The sequence below is a fragment of the Crinia signifera genome, chromosome 5 (genome assembly GCF_055691185.1).
Source record: "Crinia signifera chromosome 5, ASM5569118v1, whole genome shotgun sequence".
NCBI classification, from domain to species: domain Eukaryota; kingdom Metazoa; phylum Chordata; class Amphibia; order Anura; family Myobatrachidae; genus Crinia; species Crinia signifera.
Genome location: NC_139221.1, coordinates 131,874,032 through 131,888,180, shown reverse-complemented (window position 1 = coordinate 131,888,180; position 14,149 = coordinate 131,874,032). Strand labels below are relative to the sequence as shown.

At 43.1% G+C, this 14,149-nt stretch overlaps 1 protein-coding gene across 2 annotated transcripts in view; it reads right to left on the bottom strand.

Moving 5' to 3' along the window:
* The window catches only part of PIGN (phosphatidylinositol glycan anchor biosynthesis class N), a 369,004-nt gene that overhangs the window by 316,687 nt on the left and 38,168 nt on the right, over positions 1-14,149 (bottom strand). For both annotated transcript variants that reach the window (XM_083188060.1, XM_083188061.1), the window contains exons 3-4: positions 2,937-3,185; positions 1,158-1,279 (exon numbers count right to left, since the gene is read on the bottom strand). In XM_083188060.1, the coding sequence (XP_083044186.1) occupies positions 1,158-1,279; positions 2,937-3,157 (343 nt within the window). In that variant the 5' untranslated portion in view covers positions 3,158-3,185. The remainder of the gene's footprint in view (positions 1-1,157; positions 1,280-2,936; positions 3,186-14,149) is intronic.

Genomic DNA, 14,149 nt, shown 5'->3' with positions numbered 1-14,149 from the left:
GAAAGAGCTCCTTGCATATTTGAGGTGTGGAAATTGAACCAGGAATTCCATGCCTGCTGGTATGTAGATACAGGTTTATTTAAAAGGGAGGTAATACACTTGATGTGCCATTTTTTACATGGGATAAATCGAATGCGATTTATCCCATGTAAAAAAAAACCCGGGGAGCTGCAGGGCGGTGAGCAGTAGTGGGGGCGGGCAGCGGCAGTAGTGGGGGCGGGCAGCGGCGGCGGTGGTGGGGGCGGGCAGCGGCGGCGGTAGTGGGGGCGGGCGGCGGGTGCGGTGAGCGCTGCTGACCTGGCCGGGCAGTGTACTTACACATAGCAGCAGCGGGGACGGGACGCGTAGTGGCGGCTATTAGATTTTTAAAATACTTGTCAAATGACCGGCCGCTCTCTGATTGGCCGGAGAGCTCTCAGCCAATCAGAGAGCGGCCGGTCATTTGACAAGTATTTTAAAAATATAATAGCCGCCACTGCGCTGCCCGTCCCCGCTGCTGCTATGTGTAAGTACACTGCGCGGCCAGGTCAGTCAGCAGCACTCGCCGGCGCTCAGGGACCCACTGCCCGCCCCACTGCTCCCCCGGTGTCTGCATGCATATGCCTGTCAGGTGGCAGGCATATGCATACAGGGAGGTCGGACGTGATCGTATGTACAGACCGTCCGACCTCAGTGATCCGGTCCGATGCGCACGGGACCGCGCATCGGATCGGATCAGATATCACACACATACGATTTTGGGCCGATTTCACCCGATTATCGGCACAAAGTGCCGAAATCGGATGAAATCGTCCCAAAATCGCATAGTGTATGGGGGCCTTTACTCTGTAGAGACACGGTAAGTAAAAGAGCCCATACATGCTCCGTTGTGTCCGGCTACGCTCCCGCGCATCACATAGTATGGTACAAAAAGTATGTGCTGCACATACTTTTTGTACTAGCTACACATCGTATAGGATCGCAGTGCATGCACAATGCATGCAATCCGATACAATGTGTATTATTTAAGTCCCGAGCGGATCCGTTAAACAGACCGTGTATGGGCACCTTTAGTGCTGGAACTACATTCATATTGGTATACACCAGATTTTATACATTTCAGAACTTATTCTTTAAAACAGAAACACCTTACATAATGCATTTATTTTGCAACACACCTTTCGCAACTGCGCTGACATCTTCATAAAACCCTGCTATCAGTGCAACATGTCCTGGTCTGGACTCTGTAGGGACCCGAGTGTGAGACACACCACAGCTTCCCTTTGATAGTATAATATCCCTGAAAGAAGTGCAGGGTGAAAAAAAATAAAAATCAGTGAAAAAAATTACACACAAATTTTAAAATACCGAAAATATTTAAGTGAGTAAATACAGTAATGAACAATGTCATACACATAGCTTTTATATGATTGAAAAAAATGAGATATGACAGAATGCACATATCAGTAGTATTGCTCTAAAGGCCCCCATACATTAGTCCGACTTGTCCTAGGGACAAGTCGGACCTGATTTCCCCTGCAGCTCCCCGGGAGGGGGAAGCACGATTAGGCACTTGATTTACCAAGGTTTGCATATGATAAATCGCATGGATTTATCATATGCAGTCCCCGGGGAGCTGCAGGAGGAGGGAGCCGTGCAAGGGACGGCAGCGGGATGCCGGCTAATTGAGAGCCGAGCAGGGAGAGGCTACATATGGCGCCGGGCAGGAGGAAGCTGTGTTGCAGTGGGGTGACAGCGGGAGGCGAGCAGGGAGAACTTGATGACATGACGCTGGGTGCCGGGCAGCGCCGGGGGCCGGGAGAAACAGATAACTTAAAAAAAAAATGCCCATAGAGATGACTAGCAAGCCATTGATTGGCTGAGAGCTCTCTCAGCCAATCGCTGATTGGCTGAGAGAGCTCTCAGCCAATCAATGGCTTGCTAGTCATCTCTATGGGCGTTTTTTTTTTTTTTAAAGTTATCTGTTTCTCCCGGCTCCCGCCGCTGCGGCGCTGCCCGGCAGCCAGCGTCATGTCATCAAGTTCTCCCTGCTCGCCTCCCGCTGTCACCACACCACACACACAGCTTCCTCCAGCCCGGCGCCATTTGCAGCCTCCCCCTGCTTGGCTCTCTATAGCCAGCATCCCCCGCCCTCTGCTGTCCCCCGGCACGGCTCCCTGGCTGGGCTGCAGATTTGGCAAATCTTATGTGCAGCCCGTCCGACCTCCCGACCCCGATCCGATGCGCACGGGACCGCGCATCGGATCGGAGGGGATGTCTACAAGTGGGATTTGGGCCGATTTCACTGCCCGATTCATCCGAATCGGGTGAAATCGTTCCCATATCGCATAGTGTATGGGGGCCTTAACAATTGTCAGTCTATGGTTCTTATTTCCAATAGCCTGACAAGTTTTTCTTCTACCCCTGAATATCTTCTTTACTCAAACCTCCACCACAAAAAGGGCCAGATGTACTTGAAAAGTGATAAAATGAAGAGTGATAAAGTACCAGCCAATCAGCTCCTAACTACCATGCTTTGAAAAATAAGAGGTAGGAGCTGATTGGTTGGTGGTTTATCATTCTACATTTTATTACTTTTCAAGGCTTAGTACAGTACATCTCGCCCAAAGTGATTCCCACCACCAGTTTAAACCCCCTAACACCAGCAAAGATGCCGCACTTCATAATAATATGCTGTATAGCATGTCCAGATGGCTGTCTGGGAGAGCCACATAAAAAGATGAGGAATTATGCAGGTACACAATGGGTATATTAACAAGCCTAAGAAATGTGTACGGAGGCTTGTGTTAACAGTTGGTACGCTGTGAGCAACAGAATAATACAAATGAAAAAAACACATATTGGACTCTCAACCACTGGCAACTTTTATACAGAATGTTTATAAAGAAATCTCCAGACAGTGTAAAGAGGTCCCAAAAAGTGCAATATGACCTTACCTGAGGTAGGAAGCTCTAGAAGCACCATTCTCATCCAACTCAAAGAAGGTGTCAGCACGTAGTCCATCAGCTACAAAGAGCACTAGGCGCTTAGCGGATGGTGTAAGTAGTGTGCGCTGCGGGGTCATGCCATGGACCAGCGGAGAGGTGAAATAGATGTCAAAGATAGAGGCAAAGAAGACCAGGTGGACTAGCAGGCAAACAAAGAAAAACCACAGCATCCTCTAGAAAATCATATGACGATACAGCCTGGGAATGAAGGACAGAATTACATTCAAAACACAAACACTAATACGTACGTACACACATTTGATATACTGTATATACATATATATATATATATATATATATATATATAATCCCTGAGGACGGGCCACAGGGCCCAGAACATGTTGGATACAAATTGAACTTTTCTTTACACAACTACATCAAGTCCTTGGAGTGCCGCCTGATTATAGGGTACAACTGACCGGAGTGCTGCTGACGGGTCAATGTAATATATTAATATAATATAACTTTGCAATAACCGGCACTCCCAGCAGTAAATCAATGCTTCCGCCCGTGCACATCATCCATCAGAAAATGGAACCATTCAGCAAATCACTGGCTGTACTCATGGGCTATTCTTGAAAAAAGAAACGCTTACCAGGCACAAATGCAGCAATGTTTCAATAACTTTACTTCATTGTCATCAGGCATATATATATATATACAGTATATAGAAGGAGGCAGAGAGAAGGCGCTTCATGGTGCAGTATTGCAAGTGAATGATTTTATTGGACAATAAAAATCCTGGTACAGGTTAAAATAAACTCGTACCATAAATAAAAACACTGTGGGCTGGGTACCACAAGGTTTAAAAGTAGCCACAGGCTAGACAGCTCACGCTTAGGTGCTGGAACATGGAACCACCGAAATCACCGCTATGCTGGTTTGCAGGGAGGCGTGTAGGGGTCACCAGGGTCCAGGCATCAGCTGTGAGGTAGAGTGGGAGCGTCGTAGGCCACGCCCTGACGCGTTTCGTCGTGTAGACTTCGTCAGAGGGCGTGGCTACTACAAACGCTCTATGGGTTTATGTAGGCCCAAACCTAATAGGCAAATTGAGACCTATAAGCGGCAATTGGCTGCCTGGAGTTAAGTGGGCGTGATAGAGAGGTATGGGTGAAGCCGTTCCCCTAGATACACGAGGGCGTCTGGCCGCAATAGGCTGGAATGCCCGGAGCGTCAGATGACACGATAGGCACGTCCGCAACAATAGGCTGGAAGGCCCGGAGCGTCAAATGACGCGATAGGCACGTCCGCAACAATAGGCTGGAAGGCCCGGAGCGTCAAATGACGCGATAGGCACGTCCGCAACAAGCGGACATGATAGGGCAGGCGGTTCAAAGCGTCAATTTGACGCGAAGCGCCTCAGCGTGGCGTCGAATGAATCAGGGCGCCTATGTATAGCGTCAAATGACGCCGGACTACTGTGGTGTCGCGCACATCCCGTCATATGACGCGGCGGGCGTCACACACGGCCAGAGGCACGTAGCGGCAGATGACGCGACTGGCGTCAGATGACGCGATAATCCTGAAAGTGTAGATGTAACAACAGACGTTATGGGCGTGTAGGGGCGTGTATAAGTATACGTAAAGTGGCACATGATGTAAACAAAGCATTTGTGGGATGGACTACCCACAAGTGCAGAATGCCGATATATACGGACACGTATGACACATATCTATAGTGTCACTAAGATAGGTGTAGAAGAATAATTATATATATATATATATGTTTAGCACTACTATAAGTTATTATTTATATTATACATAAACTACACTATGGGCAGTAATTAAACATGATTTGAATAATCTTATTTTGATGTCGACAAATGGTGTCGACTCAAACCAAAAAGACATATTTTTCGGAAAAAGGTTAAAAAATAGGTTATAAAAAACCCTATGTAACCAGCCACATGGAAAAAATATGATTAAAAATTGCACCATGAGTGAGCAATTTAGCCCCAGCTTTACAAAACATATATAAAAAAACATATATAAAAAAACATATATATAAAAAAACTTTCAGTACATTAATATGTCCAATATACATCATATATATAAAATATAGATAAACAAATGTACATCTTAATTGATCTTACATAAACAAGATCTTCATTATCATGGGTGGATTATAGTCCACAGATATACTACATGCATATCACCAAAAAAGCTACAATGAAATGAGAAAAAACGTATAAAAAAGCACAAAAAAGCAGGACAAGAAACAAGAAGCAACACAATGTCCCCTCATTGGTTGATGAATGGGGTTATCTCGTAACCCTCATTCAATCCCCCCGGGGCCAGTGTATTGAGTCGGAGGATCCATGTCGTTTCACGTTTAAGTAGAAACTTATCATGGTCCCCACCCCTTTTACTGTGATGAACCAGTTCGATACCCTTAAAAGTAAGGGATTTGGGATCACAATTGTGGGCTTCTTTAAAGTGCCTAGGCACGCTGTGGTTGAGCAACCCATGTTTGATGTTACGGAGGTGCTCAAGAATTCTAATCTTGAGACACCTCTTGGTCTTGCCCACATACTTTAACCCACAGCCACAGGTCAAAAGGTATATAACAGAAGCAGAATTACAATTAATGAACTCGTTCACTTTAAAATCCGTCCCATCGATATGTGGTCCCTTTTTCATATACTGGCATACCTTACAATGAGTGCAAGGAAAAGAACCCTTGATAGCAAGAAAAGTTTCCGATGGGCCCCTTACATCAATATTCTCAAGTTGACTCTTAGAGACTTGTTGTTTGATGGTTCTGGCCCTACGAAAGACCATTTTGGGTACCTCAGAAATATGCCCCTTCAATATGGGGTCAAGTTGGAGTACTCCCCAATGTTTTTTAAAAATACCCCTAAGTTCTTTTTCATGGGTGCTGAATTGGGTAATGAACATCGCCTCATTGTTTGAATTCTGATGGAGGGATTGTTCAGCCCTTTTGGGTTGAAAGAGCTGATTTCTGTCAAGATCACGTGCACGTTGAAGTGCACGATAAATGATACCAAGGGGATAACCCTTCTCAGTGAATCTTTTAACGTACACCAGGGCTTGTTCCTCAAAGACCGTGGAACACGAACAGTTCCTTCGGAGCCGTAAAAATTGTGAATAAGGGATATTATCCTTCCATGCCCCTAGATGGCAGCTGGAATATTCTAGGTAACTGTTCGCGTCCACGGCCTTGAAGAAAGTGGAGGTCTGTATTTTTCTCTCAGATGGGAAATTATTTACATCCAGGACAATGTCCAGAAATTCAATTTTACTCTGGTTGAAGGATGAGGTGAACTTTAAGTTATAACAATTATCGTTCAACTTCTCGACAAACTTATCGAACAAGTTTTGATTACCATTCCAAACAATGATAATGTCGTCAATATATCTTTTTATTAAAACGACATTATCAACAAAGGCCCCTGTGAGGGTATTGGTTTCCCATTCCGCCATATATAAGTTGGCCAGGCTGGGTGCACAAATAGTGCCCATAGCGGTGCCACATATTTGTAGGAACCAATCCCCCAGGAATTCGAAGTAGTTAAATTGCAGAACGAACCTCAGACAATCGCAGATGAAAGCCCTTCTCGCATTAGAGATGTTTGGATCAAGTTCGAGACGCTTCTCAACCGCTGCAATGCCCTTATCGTGTGGGATACTTGTGTAGAGGGCTTGCACGTCAATGGTCGCCAGACCAAAGCCCTCCTCCCATTCTATGTTATCAAGCATCTGCAGTAGGTGTGATGAGTCCCGAACATAGGTTTCAATGTCTGGCACATACTTTTTAATGAATGTGTCCACATATTCCGAGACACGACAAGAGAGTGAGCCTACCCCTGCGACAATTGGTCGCCCGGGGGGAGGCACCACTCCCTTGTGTATCTTGGGCAGGTGGTAGAAAGTTGCAAGATTAGGAGTAGTATTGTACAGGTACTTATACTCATTATTGCAAATAATTTTCTCATTAAGCCCCCTCCTCAAGATAACGTCTAGTTGAGCCAGATATTCTTTAGTTGGGTCACAAGTCAGTTTTGTGTAGGATTTATCATCCAACAGTAGTTTGTATGCTTCTGTTACATAAACATCCCTGTCCAACAACACCACTCCTCCGCCTTTATCGGCGTTCTTAATTACAATTGATTTATCAAGCTGAATCAATTGTAATTAAGAACGCCGATAAAGGCGGAGGAGTGGTGTTGTTGGACAGGGATGTTTATGTAACAGAAGCATACAAACTACTGTTGGATGATAAATCCTACACAAAACTGACTTGTGACCCAACTAAAGAATATCTGGCTCAACTAGACGTTATCTTGAGGAGGGGGCTTAATGAGAAAATTATTTGCAATAATGAGTATAAGTACCTGTATAATACTACTCCTAATCTTGCAACTTTCTACCACCTGCCCAAGATACACAAGGGAGTGGTGCCTCCCCCCGGGCGACCAATTGTCGCAGGGGTAGGCTCACTCTCTTGTCGTGTCTCGGAATATGTGGACACATTCATTAAAAAGTATGTGCCAGACATTGAAACCTATGTTCGGGACTCATCACACCTACTGCAGATGCTTGATAACATAGAATGGGAGGAGGGCTTTGGTCTGGCGACCATTGACGTGCAAGCCCTCTACACAAGTATCCCACACGATAAGGGCATTGCAGCGGTTGAGAAGCGTCTCGAACTTGATCCAAACATCTCTAATGCGAGAAGGGCTTTCATCTGCGATTGTCTGAGGTTCGTTCTGCAATTTAACTACTTCGAATTCCTGGGGGATTGGTTCCTACAAATATGTGGCACCGCTATGGGCACTATTTGTGCACCCAGCCTGGCCAACTTATATATGGCGGAATGGGAAACCAATACCCTCACAGGGGCCCTTGTTGATAATGTCGTTTTAATAAAAAGATATATTGACGACATTATCATTGTTTGGAATGGTAATCAAAACTTGTTCGATAAGTTTGTCGAGAAGTTGAACGATAATTGTTATAACTTAAAGTTCACCTCATCCTTCAACCAGAGTAAAATTGAATTTCTGGACATTGTCCTGGATGTAAATAATTTCCCATCTGAGAGAAAAATACAGACCTCCACTTTCTTCAAGGCCGTGGACGCGAACAGTTACCTAGAATATTCCAGCTGCCATCTAGGGGCATGGAAGGATAATATCCCTTATTCACAATTTTTACGGCTCCGAAGGAACTGTTCGTGTTCCACGGTCTTTGAGGAACAAGCCCTGGTGTACGTTAAAAGGTTCACTGAGAAGGGTTATCCCCTTGGTATCATTTATCGTGCACTTCAACGTGCACGTGATCTTGACAGAAATCAGCTCTTTCAACCCAAAAGGGCTGAACAATCCCTCCATCAGAATTCAAACAATGAGGCGATGTTCATTACCCAATTCAGCACCCATGAAAAAGAACTTAGGGGTATTTTTAAAAAACATTGGGGAGTACTCCAACTTGACCCCATATTGAAGGGGCATATTTCTGAGGTACCCAAAATGGTCTTTCGTAGGGCCAGAACCATCAAACAACAAGTCTCTAAGAGTCAACTTGAGAATATTGATGTAAGGGGCCCATCGGAAACTTTTCTTGCTATCAAGGGTTCTTTTCCTTGCACTCATTGTAAGGTATGCCAGTATATGAAAAAGGGACCACATATCGATGGGACGGATTTTAAAGTGAACGAGTTCATTAATTGTAATTCTGCTTCTGTTATATACCTTTTGACCTGTGGCTGTGGGTTAAAGTATGTGGGCAAGACCAAGAGGTGTCTCAAGATTAGAATTCTTGAGCACCTCCGTAACATCAAACATGGGTTGCTCAACCACAGCGTGCCTAGGCACTTTAAAGAAGCCCACAATTGTGATCCCAAATCCCTTACTTTCAAGGGTATCGAACTGGTTCATCACAGTAAAAGGGGTGGGGACCATGATAAGTTTCTACTTAAACGTGAAACGACATGGATCCTCCGACTCAATACACTGGCCCCGGGGGGATTGAATGAGGGTTACGAGATAACCCCATTCATCAACCAATGAGGGGACATTGTGTTGCTTCTTGTTTCTTGTCCTGCTTTTTTGTGCTTTTTTATACGTTTTTTCTCATTTCATTGTAGCTTTTTTGGTGATATGCATGTAGTATATCTGTGGACTATAATCCACCCATGATAATGAAGATCTTGTTTATGTAAGATCAATTAAGATGTACATTTGTTTATCTATATTTTATATATATGATGTATATTGGACATATTAATGTACTGAAAGTTTTTTTATATATATGTTTTTTTATATATGTTTTTTTATATATGTTTTGTAAAGCTGGGGCTAAATTGCTCACTCATGGTGCAATTTTTAATCATATTTTTTCCATGTGGCTGGTTACATAGGGTTTTTTATAACCTATTTTTTAACCTTTTTCCGAAAAATATGTCTTTTTGGTTTGAGTCGACACCATTTGTCGACATCAAAATAAGATTATTCAAATCATGTTTAATTACTGCCCATAGTGTAGTTTATGTATAATATAAATAATAACTTATAGTAGTGCTAAACATATATATATATATATATATATATATATAATTATTCTTCTACACCTATCTTAGTGACACTATAGATATGTGTCATACGTGTCCGTATATATCGGCATTCTGCACTTGTGGGTAGTCCATCCCACAAATGCTTTGTTTACATCATGTGCCACTTTACGTATACTTATACACGCCCCTACACGCCCATAACGTCTGTTGTTACATCTACACTTTCAGGATTATCGCGTCATCTGACGCCAGTCGCGTCATCTGCCGCTACGTGCCTCTGGCCGTGTGTGACGCCCGCCGCGTCATATGACGGGATGTGCGCGACACCACAGTAGTCCGGCGTCATTTGACGCTATACATAGGCGCCCTGATTCATTCGACGCCACGCTGAGGCGCTTCGCGTCAAATTGACGCTTTGAACCGCCTGCCCTATCATGTCCGCTTGTTGCGGACGTGCCTATCGCGTCATTTGACGCTCCGGGCCTTCCAGCCTATTGTTGCGGACGTGCCTATCGTGTCATCTGACGCTCCGGGCATTCCAGCCTATTGCGGCCAGACGCCCTCGTGTATCTAGGGGAACGGCTTCACCCATACCTCTCTATCACGCCCACTTAACTCCAGGCAGCCAATTGCCGCTTATAGGTCTCAATTTGCCTATTAGGTTTGGGCCTACATAAACCCATAGAGCGTTTGTAGTAGGCCTACGACGCTCCCACTCTACCTCACAGCTGATGCCTGGACCCTGGTGACCCCTACACGCCTCCCTGCAAACCAGCATAGCGGTGATTTCGGTGGTTCCATGTTCCAGCACCTAAGCGTGAGCAGTCTAGCCTGTGGCTACTTTTAAACCTTGTGGTACCCAGCCCACAGTGTTTTTATTTATGGTACGAGTTTATTTTGACCTGTACCAGGATTTTTATTGTCCAATAAAATCATTCACTTGCAATACTGCACCATGAAGCGCCTTCTCTCTGCCTCCTTCTAGATCTCCATTTCTCTGTGGATTCCAGAGACTACATCATATAGAGAGAAGCAGCTGCAGGTCGACACATTGACTTTGGTGCACACTTTTCCCTCATTATTATCCATTGGGGAATTCATTTCTGGTGATTTATCTGACACACACCGAGCGCAGGGGCTCACGCCTGTTTCATATATATATATATATATATATATATATCGTATTTTATAGTGTATTTTATCATGTTTACACAATCCACACAATTGGATATTACATCTGTACATGTTGTATTATCTGTATATGTTGTACTTTGTATTTTTTATTGTGTGTGTGTAACAGCATGTTTTACCACTTATATAGATTGGTTCATCGCCCCTGATGAAGTCCTAAGGGACGAAACGCGTCAGTCAGCGGATCTACATTATATGTGGCACTAGTCAGAAACAGTGAAATGAAAATGCATTGCTGGATTAACCACCAATAAATGTTTACTTGTTTTTATCCATTTTATTGATTTATTGTATGTAAAGCCACATAGTGGTACACTCAGCGCACCCCTATTCTCTTCTTTTTCCATATATATATATATATATATATATATATATATATATATATATATATATATATATATATATATATATATATATATATATACAGTCCAGGTTTCAGCGGCACTCGGAGTCATAAATAAGGCAAATGACGCAAAGATTCAGTGATCAAACGTTTTCGATGTATTATAACATCTACATCAGGATAGGATCTATCCTGATGTAGATGTTATAATACATCGAAAATGTTTGATCACTGAATCTTTGCGTCATTTGCCTTATTTATGACTCCGAGTGCCGCTTAAACCTGGACTGTATTGTGGCATCTATTGTGTGGGTGACCTAGAGGGCACCGGAGCACGGTAATTCATGTATACAATGGAGTGCTACCCACACACGGACTGTATATATATTTATATTTATAGGCAGCAGCTGGGCGGACACCCCCCATTACATATAACAATTGCTCTGGTGACCCCAGAGACAATGTAAAGTACAGTAGCAAAGAAGAGGCGGCACTCAGAGACTGTGGCAAAAAAACTTGAATAGGTAAATTGCGTTCAGGGCCCAATATGCCCCCTTATCAAGATGATCATTTTTAGGAGTCATGAGACCTATAACAGATCTCTGTGCTAAGAGACACATGTTTCTTTGGTATATAGTAGTTGTTTATAAAGTAAGTGCCAATCATATGTTCTCTCACATAATGCTGTATCGTAATAATGTGATGCTTTGTATTAATGCCTTGATGATAATGAGCAGGGTGTAATTGTGATAGAATGTAAACCAGCCAATTGGCTATTGGGACATTAAAAGAAGCGACTGTGCACGAGGACAATTGTGCAACAGAGGCATACTGCTTTCATGCAATGAAGTTGTACACATTTTTATGTGTGTTATATGGAGGGTAGTTTATACCACCTTTTATGATACGTGACTATAAACCTGTGATGTGTGAAAGCTGCCACCAGAATAAAAGTTTTAAATGATTCATGCACTATGGAGCGCCGTCTATTACTTACTGATTAATTAGATAGATAGATAGATAGATAGATAGATAGATAGATAGATAGATAGATAGATAGATAGATAGATAATGAGGCAGTACTCAATCCTATACAAAAAAGTGCAGGATTCAAGAATAATAAAGCCAATACAAAAAAATAAGGAAACCAGGACTCACTTGAATCAATGAAGAAGCTTGAATACGACCACGTATACCCTTTAAACGTACATGAAATTCGCAGCCTTGCGAGTCAACCAGAATAACCTCCTTAAGCTCCGTACACATGGAGCGATTTGGTAGCTGAACAATTTAATAACACTCAGCAACCAGATCGTTGAGTGTCCCCATTGCTGGTCGCTGATGAAAACTGAGTCACTGCAGAGAAAGCAGTCGGTCGCAGGAGCATGCTCCTCTGACCAGTGACCAGTACTGGGCTGGTCGCGGGAGCACGCTCCTAGCGACCCTCGCCCCGTACACATGGGGATATGATCACTCAGCTAACCATTTCCCCAGCGATGTAGGATAAATTGACCCTGTGTATGGGGCTTTAAGCATGAAGCGCCTACCAAGGGGAGGGTGTATGTAGTGGTAGGGGCCATGCTCAGGGGTGTGTCCAGCCACAACAGAGGTGGGGATAACCATTAGTGCAGCATGTTCTGCATTACTTGGTAATTACATATACTAAATAATACTAGTGCATGAATCATAATGTACCACATTAACAACAGGAAAGCTCAGTAGGAAATACACCACAGCCCAGTGCAGTATAAGGATACATACACTGTATGTACAGTATAACGCAAGTGCATAGTCTGATACTTAATACCCACAGGAGGAAGTGGGCCCACACCTATAGACACACACACATCCAGAGGTTCTTACTTTCCTGTAGACAGACTCTGAACAAATTGAAATCTACTACATAACTGTAATAACTTTGATTTATTTTGCATTGGATTTCTCATTATACCATCCTACATACCATAATGTTATGTGCAAAACAAACACACCTTAACAACAATATGCCTGAACTGATAAATGACAATGCTAGGTCACCAATGATTTGACTTGAAACAATGTTGGTTGCATGTGTAAACAAACCCTTATCTGCTGTCCTCAATGTAACAACATTGGAAGCAAGTTTATAAACACAAAATCAAATCTTCTGTGCAGCATGATGGGCTGTGTATTTATATGAGCATGACCATCAACATCCACTGTATTGTACCAAGCACTAGCTTTCCTGGTCATGTGTAAGCACACTGCTATACTGTAGCTGAGCCATCTCACAGTTAGCACAGTACTGCCCCCTGGTGACAGCTTCTTTTTCCAAAATTAGTATTACGAATTTAAAAGATGTACTTTTTATTCAAATTTGCAATGTACGCATATAGATAAATGCTTTATATGGAGTGAAAATCAATGAGGAAAAAGTGGTTCTTTATGGCTGTGCTTACCAAAATGATTTATAAGGAGTTATACTAAGCAACAACAAAGCATTAACAATAAAAGCTGACAGATGCCAGACTGACAGAACAGTAAAACAATGTACAATTATTTTATATGAAGTATCAGTAAGAAATACATTTAGGGATAAGTTCTACCTGGGACCAAAAAAGGCAGCCGACACTAAACAGATAATTCTATTATAGTGTTCACTCTAGAAATTTTTTAGGGCAGGGTGCTGACCACAGGAAGGGCACATTTTTCAATTGCGAGGGCACATTTTTCAATCGTAAGGGCACATTTTAATTTAAAAGGTCAAAATGGTGACACGAGCTTCAAACCATCAGCACATTTATGCTACAGTATATAACCATCTTGTGACACCTGAGCGTCACACCATCAGCACATTTATGCTATATAATCCACCTTGTGACACCTGAGCGTCACACCATCAGCACATTTATGCTATATAGCCATCTTGTGACACATGAGCGTCACACCATCAGCACATTTATGCTATATAAACCATCTTGTGACACCTAAGCGTCACACCATCAGCACATGTATGCTATATAAACCATCTTGTGACACCTAAGCATCACACCATCAGCACATGTATGCTATATAAACCATCTTGTGACACCTGAGCGTCACACCATCAGC